A 17521-nucleotide genomic window follows, 5' to 3' on the forward strand; every position below is an offset into this window, starting at 1 on the left:
GGGAGTCGTATCCGTTCCTTCTACAAAGGAGATGGGCTTCCCAGACTCTCCAAAACCCTGTTGCAAAGTGGTCAAGCATACTACCTGTGCATACAAAACTACGAATTGTATTGATGACACTCACCAATACGTCTTGTGCAGACTGTTTGGGTTGAATGTGACTATGATCGACCATTTGACCAGCTAAGACTGACATCACGATGATGGATGTCGTCCAGAGAGCAGCGTAGTCAGGGCTAATTACGAGCTGATCAAGAGCACAAATTGCCACCGTTGTTAATACTCCTGGAAATAGCCTGGAAATTCCTGCAATCGCCCCTCTCGCCAACGCTGTCCTCCTATCAGAGCCGCCACTAACCCACTGACGTGTGTGTACTTAGTATTATTAACATTGCAATACTGGCCGCTTTGTCTTGAAGCCGCGTGGTCAGGATGATGAGTCTGCCGCATCACTACAAGACGGCTCCATCAAGACTGTATAGGCTGCCAACATTCAATTGAAGAACCGCGTTTGAAAACACTCAGGGATGAATACCGCCAAGCGTTCGTCGACTAGCTGGTCGGAAATGTAACAGCTGGTGAGTGATAGGGATGATCACGAGAACGGATATTTGCACATAGTTCTGCATAAGCCTATTTTTTGCATGATATCAGTGGGGGGATTGTACGACAAGAATAGAGATATAATCTGCCCCAACAGCTACTATCCGCCAAAGCCTACTACCGTTCACGCAATCAAAGTAGAAGCAGTAGCCGAGTCATACTTGAATGTAGGAGGGAGCTGCTGCTTTGTCTTGTAGTAGCGAGCAAGACGGTGAATACGAGACTCGATCAAGATAAGACGGAACTTGGAGTCCTTGTCTTTGCGGTTGACTTCAAGGTGCTTGCGCACGGCCACCGCCTTTTTGACGAGGTGCCAAAGGTCCTCTGGGATGGATGGTGCCACTCCTATCCCCAAACAAAAGGCATGTACAAAACAAGATGCAGTAGCAGAAATGCACGGCAACGAGGCAGATGACAGTTCAGTGTGTGAGTGTTTGGCGAAGTGATTGGTTGATGAAGCACGCACCGTTGGATTTGAGGATACGGAGGATTTTGTTACCAGTGACGAAGCGCACTTGAGGGATACCATGCGAGTCACGGAGGGTAACACCGATTTGAGAGGGAGTGAGACCCTTGCGAGCCAATTTCATGATGTGCTCGACAACTTCATCTGGAGTAGTCTTGAGCCACGAAGGAGGGGAACGTTTGTAAGGAAGGGCGGAGGACGCTGATAAAGATGATCAGGATAGATCCCATATATCAATAGAAGACATTTTTGCTACGCACAAATGCCCTTGCCAGGAGCGTGCATACGACCCATGATGAATCTGTACCATCTTGTAAGCTTTAAACAATACTACTTCGCATAACGCTCACAATTTTTGTTGACGGAGAGGATGTCTTGAGGAGTGTCGTTGGACGCGTTCACGGAAGGGCGATGTGACGCGTGACGAGTTGGTATGTGGCTTAGCAACTGTATAGTAGCAAACCTTATTTTCCACTTCAGCCACAAGCCGGAATCTGCCACTGTTGAATACTAGGCCCAGGCTAACCAGCAAAATCAAGACTCCTCCTCGTCGCTGCAGCCCACGGTGACAAGGCCTATTTCCCTTTCGTAAGGTGAATTATCAATGTTGATATCACTTTTGAGCTCGTATTGACAGTTCTCCGTGGGCAGTATGAAGATCAACATTGCCAGTACGTTTGATGTCCAATATGCTCAAACCACTCTGAACTGACATTCTATCCAGACCCGGCCACTGGGGCTCAAAAGACTATCAACATCGACGATGAGAGAAGATTGTACGATTGGCACAACTCTTCCTTTGAAAACTAACCAATGTACTTGAAACTAGCCGCATCTTCTTCGACAAGAAGATCTCGCAAGAGGTAGAGGCAGACATCCTTGGAGACGAATGGAAGGGTTACATTTTCCGTATCACTGGTGGTAACGACAAGCAAGGTTTCCCCATGATGCAGGGCGTCCTACTCCCTTCCCGTGTCAGACTTCTCTTGACCGATAACCACTCTTGCTATCGTGCAAGCCGCTCAGGCGAGAGGAAGCGCAAATCTGTCCGTGGTTGCATCGTTGGCCCGGACATTGCTGTTCTCTCCGTCGTCATCGTTAAACAGGGCGACAATGATATTCCTGGGCTCACCGACACTGTTCTGCCCAAGCGACTTGGTCCTAAAAGGGCAACGAAGATCAGAAGGTTCTTCAACTTGTCGAAGGAGGACGATGTCAGGAAGTACGTTGTGAGGCGTGAGGTGAAGAGTTCGAAGAAGGAGAACGCCAAACCTTACACCAAGGCGTCAGTATAGTCACCTTGCTTGTTTTCTGGGCTGAAGTTTTCTCCCTGCCCAGACCCAAAATCCAAAGATTGGTCACTCCCATCCGTCTGCAACGCGCCCGTCACCTCCGTTCTCTCAACCGTCGCCGGATTGACCGCCAGAAGGAGCAGAAGGCAGAATACGAGTAAGTGATAATTGTCTGCACGAAACCCGGTCCGCCGTAGTAATATCTCCTTTAGTGCCCTTATCCAAAAGCGTGTTGCTGAGAAGAAGGCCAAGGTCGCAGCCATCAAAGCCTCGCACCACAAGTATGTCTTGGACTATCATCCTCCATGGCTCTGTGCTCATATAGTTCATTCAGGACTGCCTAAAATAATCCCCGTACATCATCCCACACTTCATGTCATGCTTCTTATGGTACCTCATGTCACACCATGCTTTGACGCTATACTATCTGCATTAAAGCCAGTCACTGATATGTCATTATCAAGTGAATATCGACGTACTCCAAGGTTTGGGTTACTCTCGAAGCCCTGTGTTTTCTGAAGCTGGATCGCTGAGCTTGCCATCGCATGTTTGATTGTTGTGTCATTTTAAATTTACAGACTAGGTTACATTACTCAATCGACTCTTGCCAATAAGATGGGTCTGATGTCTGATTTGATGGACGCTCGCCCTGCTTCTTCTGCCGCAGGTCACATGATACCTTAACAACTGGAATAATATCGATGAAGAGAATCAAACCATAACTTTATGAATGCGCCCAGTATATAACTAAACTTACAAAGGCCCTTGAGCGGCTTGACTCTTTTTCGAAATGCTGTCTGGAAGGAAAGTCATAGCCGTTTGGCTTTTTCTTGTCTTTGAACGGGTGCTGGCTGCACAGGCACCTCTGTTGAGTCATACGTCTTCATCCTTTCGCCCGGCGGGGGTCGAAGATGATCTTGGACAATGGGATCTTCATAAAGCGCCTGTGATGAACGCGACAGGACATCTGGTGTTCGAAACGGCCAATTCCCTGCTTCAACACTGGGCGAACACGCGGTATCGTATTGGTATCTAAAAATACCGAACGCCACGCAGACGTCACAACTGATCATTTACGTTCTGCAGGTCATACAATAGTCCCAGGGACTGTTCCCGTGGGCACTCTCCTCTACCATGGAGCTCCCAGTCCCCGTATACCGACCGCTTTGGATTGGGTGGCTGTGGAGCCAGATCACTCCATAATGTTCTCCAAAGGGCCAATTGAAACAGGATGCTGGCACCTCACCCTTGCAGTCACTCGGTCGATGAAAGTGCTCTATTTTGACGGAAGTAGCGCTGCGAACCTCCTTGAGGGCACTATGGACACTCAAGATCTCGTGGCATGGTCAAAAATGAAACCCGAGTGGGTGTGGAATGAAAAGCAGCGCATTAAGGATCTGTGTAAATGGGGTCAAAAGTATGGTTTGAATGGCTTTGTGAGGTTCGTTGGATTTTGAGATGCGTCAATGCCCTATGCTGATTTGTGAGTTATAGGATGGAAATGAATTTGTGCGAACCTATATGTAGTTCCTTGGCAATATGTTATTGACGACGATCATAGTGAGATCATGATCTGTGACTTTACCTCTCACATGGAGGTCGTTTCGTTCCTAAATCTCGAGAGCACCCACATCGGCAGCGGCCCCCCTACGAATATGCCAGAGGACCCCACTACCGGTGAGCGACCATATCCATGTTTTGGAATAGGTCTGATTGATTATCGGACATTAGTGTATCAAGCTTTTGAATTAATGCATGCCACTTCATGGCGCGAAAATTATCCAGGAGAGACCCGAATTATCCTTGATTTTTCAGGGCTCGTCTCTTTTTACGACACCTCTCTCGTTCCTTCCTTGGTGCCGCGCCGTGTAGGCTTGGAGCGGTGGGATCATCGGGTGGGAGGAATATCATCGGAGGATATAGAACACGTCCGAGACAGGCTAGATCAAGTATTAACACGATCACCCGTGACAACCAGCGGTATTGACTGGAAAACGGTCTTGCGGGTGGTGGTTGATCGATATGCCAGCCGCCTGGATTTTATGCAGCACCTTTTGAACATGACGCTGGACGACAGGTCGATCTTTGACCATGCACAACAAATTCAGAGACGGCTGCGCACCGTGCTTTTGCCTTACACTGTGTTTTCAGCTCTACCTCCCAATACATCTGTCACTGCCAACACGACAAATGTGTGGGCTGCGCCAGTTTTTCGGGAATGTGCTACATCGCACACGGCCTCCATAGTAGCTCGGGGAACGACATTGATGCCCTCTGAGCGTTTGCTCCTGCAGGCGGTGCGGGAAACTACGCATGAAATATGCCGCATCGCCACGAAGATGTGGGCTTCTGGAATAATTATTGGAGTTGACCCCCTTCATCCTCCGGAACAACGCCCTGAAGCCGATCACATACATACCCTCATAGGCGAATGGAAGGAGGATTTGACACGGTTAATATCCTGGTTAGACTGGAGCGTGTGGGCGAAGTGCCGACCGGCCTGTGGTTTTGAGGTAGTAATCCAGTCAAGCTGTTTACAAAATGACTGACATCGTTGTGTAGGAGATGTGCTACTTGCTCACTTGGCCCTTTGGGTTTTTCCCGGCTCCCGGTGAACCGTATCGAACCCAATGGGACAGTGCTTCCTTATGGCCAGACCCAAACAAAGGGGAATGGAAGAGACCGCAACCAAAGTGCATCAGACGGCGGGAGCCATATGGTTTTTAGGGTATACGATTCACATGCATTCTTGCTGATATATACACGTCTTTTGTACGTACTAGTCCTCGTAAAAAAATTGCAGTGGAGTTGAGCGCGCGGCGCGTGCCACGTATGTACCACACAACAAACTCTGCATTGGGCAGACAGTCAAGGAAAATAATATGCTCCTCAAAAAATGGAGATGAACGCTGAATCAAAATATGTTTGCGAGCTTTGATACGGGGAATACTTAACTGCATTAAACATAGTTGAAGCTGAGTGACACTTTTATGTAAAGAGGCTTGATCAAGAGAGCACCGAAATTCATCATAAGACCACGAAAACCACCAAATCATGCATTCTGTCATCTGTGCAAACATGGGAGTATTACATAAATTTGTTTGTGTAACAGAAACGGAACATCCGATACCGAATGTCAAGCGATCATGTCAACAAAGCCCTCAGCGCTAGCTTGGAGTCGGGGATATGCCCAAAGCAGGAAAAGGACTTACGTGCCCCCACAGCATTGGTTGGTAATTTTCCTTCACCGCCCCACACATAAGACGTGGCGGTGCATTTCAACCACGGGACGTTGCCGCTGTGGTCTAGTATAACGAAGGCCCTTGACCCTTTGTCGAAATGCTGGCTGCAAGGAAAGCCGTAACTGTTTGGCTTTTTCTTGCCTTTGAACGAATTTTGACTGCACAGACACCTCTGTTGAGCCATACGCCTCCATCCTCTTACCCGGTCGAAAATGATCTTGGACAATGGGATCTTCATAAAGCGCCTGCAGTGAACGCGACAGGACATCTGGTGTTCGACACGGCAAATTCTCTGCTTCAACACTGGGCAAACACGCGTTATCGTATTGGTATCTGAAATTACTGAATGCCACGCAAATGTCACGACTCATCATTTACGTTCTGCAGGTCATACAATAGTCCCAGGGACTGTTCCCGTGGGCACTCTCCTCTATCATGGAGCCAGCGGTCCCCATATACCAACCGCTTTAGATTGGGTGGCTGTAGAGCCAGATCACTCCATAGCGTTCTGCAAAGGGTCGATAGAAACAGGGTGCTGGCACCTCACCCTTGCAGTCACTCAGCCGATGAAAGTGCTCTATTTTGACGGAAGTAGCGCTGCGAACCTCCTCGAGGGCACCATGGACACTCAAGATCTCGTGGCATGGTCGAAAATGAAACCTGAGTGGGTGTGGAACGAAAAGCAGCGCATTAAGGATCTGTGTAAATGGGGTCAGAAATACGGCCTGGATGGTTTTGTGAGGTTCGTTGGATTTTGAGATGCATGAATGCCCTATGCTGATTTGTGAGTTATAGGATGGAAGTGAATTTGTGCGGACCCATACACAGTTCATTGAGGATACGTTATTAACGACGGTCATAGTGAGATCATGATCTGTGACTTTACCTCTCATATGGAGGTCGTTTCATTCTTGAATATAGAGAGCACTCGCATCGGTGGCGGCCCGCCTACGGATTTGCCAGAGGACCCCACTACCGGTGAGCAATGATGTCCATGTTTGTTCTGACATAGGTCTGATTTTTTCTCGGACATCAGTGCATTATATTTTTGAATTAGTGCATTCTACTTCATGGCGCGCAAATTATCCAGGAGAGACCCGAATTATCCTTGATTTTTCAGGGCTCGTCTCTTTCTACGACACCGCTCTTGTTCCTTCCTTGGTGCCGCGCCGTGTAGGCTTGGAGCGGTGGGATCATCGGGTGGGAGGAATATCATCGGAGGATGTAGAACACGTCCGAGACAGGCTAGATCAAGTATTAACACGATCACCCGTGACAACCAGCGGTATTGACTGGAAAACGGTCTTGCGGGTGGTGGTTGATCGATATGCCAGCCGCCTGGATTTTATGCAGCACCTTTTGAACATGACGCTGGACGACAGGTCGATCTTTGACCATGCACAACAAATTCAGAGACGGCTGCGCACCGTGCTTTTGCCTTACACTGTGTTTTCAGCTCTACCTCCCAATACATCTGTCACTGCCAACACGACAAATGTGTGGGCTGCGCCAGTTTTTCGGGAATGTGCTATATCGCACACGGCCTCCATAGTAACTCGGGGAACGACATTGATGCCCTCTGAACGTTTACTTCTGCAGGCGGTGCGGGAAACAACGCATGAAATATGCCGCATCGCCACAAAGATGTGGGCTTCTGGAATGATTATTGGAGTCGACCCCTTTTATCCTCCGGAACAACGCCCTGAAGCTGATCACATACATGCCCTCATGGGTGAATGGAAGGAGGATTTGACACGGTTAATCTCCTGGTTAGACTGGAGCGCGTGGGTGACGTGCCGACCGGCCTGTGATTTTGAGGTAATCAAGTCAAATTGTTTACGAAATGACTGACCTCGTCGTGTAGGAGATGTGCTACTTGCCTACTTGGCCCTATGGGTTTTTCCCGACTCCTGGCGAACCACATCAAGTCCCGAGGAACAGTGCTTCCTTATGGCCAGACCCAAACAAAGGGGAATGGAAGAGACCGCAACCAAAGTGCATCAGACGGCGGGAGCCATATAATTTTTAGGATATACAATTCAAATGCATTATTACTGACATATACACGTCTTTTGTACACAGTCCTTGTAACCACAGCAATAATTTTACGAGTTAAGCGCGCCGCGCGTGTCAGGTATGGACCACACAACAAACTATGCATTGGGCAGACAGCCAATGAAAATAACATGCTCCTCGATGAACGCTGAATCAAAACATATTTTCGAGCTTTGATACGGGGAATACCTACATCAGGGAAATCCTCATTCTTAAATTGGATCCAATGTGATCCAATTTGCGTCAATCTGCGAGCATTCGACAAATTCATCAATTCGACAAATTATTTTAGTCCCTTGAAGATTTTTGCCAATTGGATCTCAATTCGTGTTACAGTTAACAATGAATCCCCCTAGACTACGAGCAGTAGATTTACAAGAGTAGATTGCTAAGGTCAAGATAGAGAAACATACAGTGTAACTACTAACTATATAAGTAAGAGTTAAAGCAGAGCTCCAATATAGAATAGGAGCCTGAATGGTAATCGTCCAATGGGAATAATCATAGTAAGAGTTGTATGATGTGATGTCAATGGAATTACATAGGTAGAATGTTCTGTGAAGTTCTGTGAATAAGTGAAATGTGCAAAGGTGACGAAGTGAAGAAGTGAAGGATAAGCTGATGAACCATAACAATTCACGACAATAAGAACAGTATTTTCAGGCTGTTGTCCAATTGATCCCATACCATCAAATAAATATCATTGAATATCAAATCTAGAAAATACAAATGAATGACCCATATTCATCATTCCTCCACCATACCCTCTATATCGAGGAACATGAGACTATCTGCTGTGTCAGGTTCCTCAGTCTTGCGCTTCGACCCACTACAATATGCAATCAGATGATAGCCAGCAGTGTCAACAACCTTAGAACTCACTAGACTGTCTTATACAATGAGTGCATGAATACGTGATATTTGCATTTGCTCGCTTTGAAGATGCCATTCAACACACCGACCAACGTTCAATAGATCCCGCCATACATTTCTGAGTTGAAATCTGTGGAGTACTGCATGATGATAGAGCATACCTTGAATTATGTGATTCATCAATATATACAGTGGCTCAAAAAAGTGTCCCAATGTTTGTAGCTTTTCATGTAATTGCTATATCATGTGTCAAGCCGTGGGAATATGACTAAGCCATAGGGAGGTGTCGGAAAGGTCTGCTTCTCAGCTTCATTTCGGTTCCCTATACCGTGGGAAAATAACGACATTATGTGAAGATATGATCATTTTAATTTGATGACTCATTGGGACACTTTTTTGACTTTGAGTTTAACTAATGTAATCTCTATAATTCTAGTACTTTGTGTGACCTCCTTCTGCCCCAATCACTTCTGCCACTCTTCTAGACATATTCTCTATCAATTTTGGGTATTCCTCTTTGGTATTTTCATCATACTCTGTTGTAACACTGTCTCATAGTTGGAATAGCCCCTATGGTGAATCTTGATATGCTACAAGCAATTTCTTGAGTGATTCTCAGGGGTATTCAATATGGTTGATGTCTTGCATCTATGCTGAACATGATAGAATAGTAATATCATGGTCTGCAAGCTATTGGTGGCTGATTTAGAGGTATACTTAGGGTCATTGTCTTATCACAAAACAGTATTCTCTTCATTAACTCATAACTCCTGCATGCTTCTTAGCAGACACTCCTGTCAAATGAGTGTTTACTACTCTATATTCATCCTCCCCTTTACTTCATAGAAAATTCCTACTCCATTTTATCTCATATAGTTCTATACCATCGAGTTTTCGTCTTGAAACTTAAGTGTTTATTCAACTTTTCTTTATCTTAATGGTTGTGCTATCAATTTTAATACAAATTCCTTGCCATATGATCTCATCCTATTGATTTTAACCTTATATAACTATATAAACCTCTTTCAGCTATTAGCAGTCCAATATTTGTACTTGAAAGTAGCATCTTGTCTTTTCTGTTTATAGGTTGGAGACAGAAGAATCTGTTTCTCTTGATTATAGCTTCAAAGTGGGCTGTCTTAAGAGTCTGTCTGACTATTTGAGTAGAGATAGTCATAGAGATGATGGAAATAATCAATTTAGTCACCTTTTTAGCATCAGTGGCCTTTCCGATTAGAATATAGTGATTAAGAGATCTTAAGTCTTATAGAGCAACCTTCTAGATTGGCTACCAAATAACTTAAAGACCATGATATTACTATTCTATCATGTTCAGCATAGATGCAAGACATCAACCATATTGAATACCCCTGAGAATCACTCAAGAAATTGCTTGTAGCATATCAAGATTCACCATAGGGGCTATTCCAACTATGAGACAGTGTTACAACAGAGTATGATGAAAATACCAAAGAGGAATACCCAAAATTGATAGAGAATATGTCTAGAAGAGTGGCAGAAGTGATTGGGGCAGAAGGAGGTCACACAAAGTACTAGAATTATAGAGATTACATTAGTTAAACTCAAAGTCAAAAAAGTGTCCCAATGAGTCATCAAATTAAAATGATCATATCTTCACATAATGTCGTTATTTTCCCACGGTATAGGGAACCGAAATGAAGCTGAGAAGCAGACCTTTCCGACACCTCCCTATGGCTTAGTCATATTCCCACGGCTTGACACATGATATAGCAATTACATGAAAAGCTACAAACATTGGAACACTTTTTTGAGCCACTGTAACATACCCACAGCAAACAAAACATACCACAGTGCTAGCAAGCACCACCATTGCGACAGGCAGCTCAGCCTTGTCGGGATGATCTTCAAATGTGGACGTGAGATGACCATGCCACTTTACTCCCGCTGCAAGCTCGTTGTTGAAAAAAGCATCCTCGATTGTGTTCAAAATTGCCGGCAATTGAAACAGTTTGGTTCAGATAGGGTCCCCCTGTAATGTATGAGACAATCAGCTCCAAGATAGAATACATGGCAAACAAACCTTCGTGTTTGCAGGATATATGTAAGCATTATTCTTGAGAAGGTCTGCGACTCTCTCATCGGCACCTTTCATAAGACCATAGTGGCTTGCAACATGTGCTTGCACAGCCCTCCTGATGTTCGCGTGGATGCCACCAATATGACCTTCAGGCTGCAAATGAATTGAGATGACTGTCATCAACTGAAGCAAACATGATACACATACCACCAAAGATAATGCATGTACATACTTCGGATCCTTCATAAGCCGTTTTCTCACATCTACAAATCCCTCCCCATTTGTCGTACACAACATCAGTATAGCAGATCATTGGGACACCAAGATCAGATGGTGCAAGGAGGCAAGAAAGGCTCATCTGTTGGAAGTCCAACTTGCAGCTCACAGCATATGTAAATTAGTATAATCATATACTATAACATTATTGGTCGAAATGACTACTAGAACTGCCAATGTACGAAACAATTTTCTCTCATTTTTGTGAATTTGGTGGGCCATTTATCACATTGGTCAAATTTGTTGAATATTGGATCTTATGTTCGCGCATTTGAGAAAATGGTACTTGATTTTCTGCCTTCAGTAAAATCTGATTGAATTTTTGCTGATATTACAAGGGGTTTTTTCCTGATGTAACATAGTTGAAGCTGAGTGATACTTTCGAAGAGGCTCAAGAGTGCACTGAAATTGATCATAAGACCACGAAAACCAAATACTAGCTATAGCTAGTTCTCAACCAAGTAAATCAGAAGGTCACTGAAACCACCCTTCTAGCGCAAAACAGTGTGGTGAGTAGTACGGCACTATGGCGGATATATCCACAGTCTGGTGGCAAAAATACAGCCAAGTGGGGGATTTTGGCTGACTTTTAAATCACCTAGGTACATGCTACCGTGACACTGCTAATCTTATCAATGCATACAGTGCACCCCCATCTGGCATGGACCCAGCATCGCACCTACCACCTTCTAAAAGTCACTGTCTGAAGCCTGTGTGCGGAAAACTTCTTCGGAAGGATGTCCAAGTTCCTGCCCAGTGAGTAGTGCACTGGTGAGCAGTAGTCATTGATAGCAGCTGTAGTATGGTGTGCGCCACTCAGCCACCACTACTTTTGTGCAAGCTTCCCACCCCCTTTGAAAAAAATCAGATTTTTATTTTGTCTTATAGAAATGATCCTTTTGATAAGTACAATAATCCTACAAGAGGAATTTTTGATTGAGTTAAATCTGAGTGAGATATATTTCTCACAAGGTAGCAATTTGGCCACATATAGAATTATGATGTCTCTATCAGTCAAAAGTGCGTGCCAACATCTCTGGGGCACGTCTGTGTGACTTATACTTTGTTGAACTGAATTGGCAAACCTGAAATTGTGCATCCTTTGTGTCCAGGCCCATGTGATAAGCTTCCATCCAATGGTGCATACAATTCTCCCACAGCCAAATGGTACTGAGTTGCACAGATTGCATTGCCAATGGCAGGTTGGTCTTCAATGTATTGAACGTTCCATTGCAGTTGTCCCAGATATATTTTTTGACTTTCCCCCAGAAATATTCGATGAAGTTGAGTTCACAATGGAATTTTGGGAGGAAGATGCAGAGATGACCTGCATTTTCAATGACTTCCTGAATGCATGACTTTTGTTGCTGAAAATCGGGCTGAAGCTCGAGAATGTGTTTGTTGCAACATCTTGTTGAATCGGGATTGCATTTCATACACTTCCCATGAAGCCCAGATTGATAGAGACCTTGTTTGATGAGGACGGTCTTGATACCTTTTGGCTGGTTTGGGAAGTGTGGATGATTTGCAGCAAATACCATCTCCTGATCAACCTGGACCCCCTGGTGTGTGAACCACCCATTCCACATGTAAGCCTGTTTCCCTCCTGGATTGACATTCATGCAAGACACAACCAATGCATCTTCAGCATATGCTGAATGTCCTTGTGAGTTATTGATCAGGAACAGTGCTTGATATCCAGGACCGTGCAGACATTCAAAAGTTGGAATGATTTTTTCTCGAAGCTGAATTATATTTTTAATCACACTGTACAGGAATATGAACAAATTACTTGTACCTGCTTCACAAACATCTCGCCATTCCAATATCCATCATGATTCTTACCATACTCCAATGATTCACCTGCATCCACCATGTGTCCCACTGTAGAGCAGATCACATCACTTCAATAAATACCATGCCAACACCTTTCTTTCATAGCTTGTACTGGTCTTCAAAGACCCAATATTTATCTGTTGCATCATTTGACTGCACTGTCATCTCGTCATATGCACAGAGAACAAGACGATGTTCAACAAAATTGCAGCCTGGATTGTTGAGCTCCATTTCAACATCACCAACAACATAGCGGACAAGTTGATGTGTGTATTCCTTCATCTTTGGCAAGAAGTGTTCTTGACAATAACAAACAACATCAGGCCTATTGTGACCATCAAAATAAAGTCCTTTTCAATGTGACATGTACCGAAAGCCTTCCCGATACAACCAACGGTGAGCAGTAGATAGTGAAATTCTGCAGCCAACTTTGAGGTGAATGTGTGGGAACATCTCTAACTCCATATACTGCTTCAAGCCAGAGGGCATCTCAATATTGACAATATTGTGAAGGTATTTTTCTGCTTCTGCAGGTATCCGTGTGTTCTTTGAAAACTGCACAAGTTGTCCAGGATCGGCAGCCCACTTGTTTGAATGAATATATATACAAAGCTCGGCAGCTATGGTTGGATCTTCAAGCAATGAATACACCTTGGCATGTCAACCAGCCAATGATTGAGGAAGTTCCTGTTTTGACACCCAATCATGGGCCCAGCTGCACAGTTGACATCCACCCCACACTGGTGCAAATCCATGACTTTCAGCTGCATGTTCTGATGCAACAATGGATGAGTGGCCTCTCTTTATAATGAGGACAAGATAGCTTTGGATAGTGCATGTCTGTTTTGCCTGTAAGCCACTTGGGCCACTAATGAGCGTCGTCTTCTTCAACTTTAGCAGCTTTTCAATTGCCTCCAAGGCTGTGCATCTTTCATCTTCACGTCTTTCTTTATTGAGTTTGCGCTGCATGTGAAATGGGATATCCAGCTTTCAGTGTTTGAGTGGTGGAACAGTGGGCAAACATTTGTGTGTGCTTTGGCTACTTTTCACAACCACACATTGATACCCCGAGTCAGGTGGCCAAGCATCTTCATCCAACTTGGAGTCAGAGTCATCTTTGCTGTTCAGGTCTGATTCATCTGAAAGGTAGCCAGCAAAATCAATGGCTATGGTGCCTGGTTGCAGCTGGAAGTTCTGAGTTGCGGTGTTGGAAGAACCTTCTGACTGAGCACCATCACTTATTCCACTCTGAGTCATGGCACTAGCTTTTGGTACACACCACTGTCACATAAATGCGACCTGTGGGTTATCTCTAATCAGGTATGTGTCAGATCATTGCTGTGGGCCAGTCGAAACTGATACATACGATGTCTTCATCTCTTTTCAGTGTTCAGCTCGATCTCAAGCCATCTTGTCCCTCTGGTGCTGTGTTTGACTGGAGAAGCCATTGTATCTGAGAGACTGGTTCTGCTCTGCTTTCATCCATACCATACTGGTCTTTGGCCATGACAACTTGTCAAAAAATGTCTCTGCTTGAAGTCCTTTCAAATTTTCTTCAAGATCATTCCCCTCCAGCTCACAGAGACTTTCATCATCAGACCATTCATTTCCTGAAGGTGAGTCAGATTCATGCTCATCATTCAGCTGATGGAAATCAATACCCCCAGTGTAACCACAGTCAGAGAGATTGTCAAAATCCAAGTCTATTGGACTGAATTCTGTGCTGAGCGCTTTGGGTATGCCTGCAGACTGCGCTGATGGTGATGAAAGAGCTTGTACAGAGGAACATGCAGAAACCAGCGGCTTATTTTTCCATCACACTGCACATGCAGCTGCAAGCTGTTTGTGATTTTTCACCATTATGAATAAGAAACAACTGACTTGGATTACTGTACTGAAAAACCATTTACAATTTTAAAACAAAGTACTAAAACAAGTTAAGGACTCCCAGGAGTGGCATGGTAGTGGCATATCTGGATGTCGGCATCATTAGCACCCAATTTGGCCACTGCACCACAGTAGTGGTGGCTAAGTGGTGTGCACCATAGAACGGGCCTCCAAGTGTATTTCAATGTCCAACGTGCCATCTGTTAGCCACTAGCTTTGCTGCCGTTCTTGCTATAGTGCATGCCAGACTTTGTGCGCCAGAGGGGCGGTTTTAGCCTAGGATGTTCTCAAAGTAAATCATCCAAAATGGAAGACAAATTTGTTTATGTAAACATCCAATATACCGAATAAAGCTCATGTGACACGGGCATACCTCACTCCCGGTCGTCTTGCCCCTTGGAGTCCAGGATGCGCCCAAGCAAAAGGACATATTGTGGCCCCACAGAATAATGGCATTCAAAGTAAATTTCACAGAGCTCGCTAAGCTCGGTAAAGCTCGGTAAAGCTCGGTAAACATCAGTTAAATCGGTCTGAAAAACATTAACACAAGTACAGCTCCATTCGGCATCACAGTCGGACTTTGAAGAGAGACTTAGTGTTTGGGAAGGTGAAGAGGCGCAGATGGATTACTGTACTAAGTACAAAATAAGCTACATACAAACTATCATAGTGACCATTTCAGAGAGGATCATAAGCCTGCGAACGTTCGTCTCTCATGATGAAATGTGAATTGTAAGGCTGGTGTCATATCCCGTATTCTGGACCTACATCCGATAATATTCCCACGCCTCATCCGGACCTTCAGATGTCCTATCCATGTCTCCAGTACCCATCCGGATCCCTGCACCTCTGCACATCCACATCCGCATGTCCAGATCCAGATCCCTTATCCTTCGCAGCTAGCCTGCATCATTCATCCTTGTCCTGTTGCCCTAATGCCACATCCTATGTCCTTGCAGCCTTTCCTCTGTTTACTTCTACTCAGGACAAGTCCCGAGTAGCCATTATACATATCCGTATCAGGACGAAACCTCATTGTAATTTCCGGAAGTTCCTCCAGAACTTTCCCGCACTCATCCGGAAGTTACTTGCACCCATTCGGAAAGTCCTTCCAAAGTTTCCCGCACCTTCGGATGTCTTCAGACTTTCCTTGGACACCAATCTGAAATTAAGGGCACATACTCGGGTAAGGGGCGCAGCGCACGAGCTGAAGCCAAGCCCCTCAGAATCAGTCCTACCCTTTGTGCATGGTCTTAACAGCTGGACTGAGGGGCAGGTGGTACTAGTCATGCGGATCGAGACTGAAAATGCAAGCTGAAAATGTGATGACGACAGTGAACACTCGCATTCTCGCCGGGATCCATATATGAACACACCTGAGTCATGGCCTGCCCCAAGGGAGAGTAATTTGGAGGTAAGGGCAACGTAGCAGGGAACTACAAGGTGAGGGTCAAATCGACTGCGAAGGCAACAGATAGAAGAAACATACGTCCAGCGGATCACGAGGTTCATGGTTCCGAATAGGACGGAGTGCGTTCATGCGGGAGGAGGAAGGGAGAAGTTTGCAAAGGTAGTGAACGAAAGCGGGTCGCTGTGGGTCTTTTGTGGGTTTTGGTGGGATGCGGACAGGAACTTTGATCGGATTATGGCGCACAGGCGGCACTTTGGGTCCTTCCTCAAACGATCTGCCTTTGTTTGAAACGGGTGAGCTGCATGGAGAGGAATAGATGTGAAAGCTGCAGTTGGACACAACTGGATTTGAGAGTGGCATGTTAGTTTGAGGACGTGCTCGAGGATGTTGACGATGGGCAGCACTATGAGATCCGTCCTTGACTCCCCTGGTGGACGGCAAAGGAACATGATGAGGGTGATGTGAGAGATGCCGAACAGGCGCTAGAGTGTCGTCGTCGTTGATGGTGCCGGTGCTGCACCAGAGTGCTTGTTACCACAAAAGGAAAATTTAAACTCCGACCCCATATTTGGATTCCATCACACAGAGTGGTAAGCTGATCGATAAGGATCAATAAGCATATTCATATTGGTGTCTCTTGAACCTCATCATGCCCCGTCTTTCCCTATGCAACCAGCTGCTTGATGAACTGGATGAGGCAGAATTAGCCTTAACCATTTCCAAGTACAAGCATGCACTTCGTACTATGACGCTATCTGACTTTTCCGACTCTGATTCTGATTCTGACTTGGATATGGTCCTCACTCCTCCATCTCCTCTTACCCCACAATTATCTGACTATTCGGACTTGGACTTGGACTCAGACTCAGATGATGAAAGCACCCATGTTGCTGCACATTACGACCGCCTTCATGACACTATCACTTCCCTTCGTGATGAGGTCTCAAGGGCACGTGTCCTTCAAAAGCCAGATGCACCTCCTATGCAGGCCCCTCAAATTCACCTCCTTCATGATTTTGGGACATCTCGCACTCATCTCTTCCGGAAGAAACTACGCATCAATCCAGAGATCTTTGACGATATCCTTGATCACATCCCAGGTCACCCCATCTTCACTAATCAGTCCAATAACCCCCAGCTTCCAGTTGCTATTCAACTAGCCATTTTTCTCAACCACGCTGGGCACTATGGCAATGCCATTTCCCCAGAAGATGTGGGTCAATGGGCAGGTGTTAGTGTGGGGTCAGTAATCAATTGCAGCAACCGTGTCATGATTGCCCTCCTTGATCTGCATGATACATTCATCCAATTTCCTACTCCTGACTCCGAAGATGCTGAGCGTGCTCGGCAATTTGTTGAGGCTAGGTCCTGCCCTGAGTGGAGAAATGGTATTTTTGCAATTGATGGTTCTGCCATTAATTTGTATGAAAAACCTGGTCTTTATGGTGAGGCATTTTATGACAGGAAGTCTAACTATTCCCTCAACTGTCAGGTATTTTTTTTCTCTTATTCTAACAGTTA

At 45.3% G+C, this 17521-nt stretch overlaps 1 protein-coding gene across 1 annotated transcript; it reads left to right on the forward strand.

Annotated features, from left to right (window-relative positions):
- Positions 1-5508: 5508 nt before the first annotated feature.
- Positions 5509-7632, forward strand: F5891DRAFT_1282480 (uncharacterized protein; the record flags this gene model as incomplete). Its single annotated transcript, XM_041370535.1, has 6 exons — positions 5509-5932; positions 5991-6345; positions 6399-6413; positions 6466-6581; positions 6640-7421; positions 7468-7632. Exons 1-6 carry the CDS (start codon positions 5701-5703, stop codon positions 7630-7632), a joined length of 1665 nt encoding a protein of 554 aa, XP_041218066.1. The 5' UTR covers positions 5509-5700.
- Between the last annotated feature and the right edge of the window lie 9889 nt (positions 7633-17521).

This window comes from Suillus fuscotomentosus (genome assembly GCF_016647785.1).
Source record: "Suillus fuscotomentosus strain FC203 chromosome Unknown F5891scaffold_129, whole genome shotgun sequence".
Lineage (NCBI taxonomy): Eukaryota > Fungi > Basidiomycota > Agaricomycetes > Boletales > Suillaceae > Suillus > Suillus fuscotomentosus.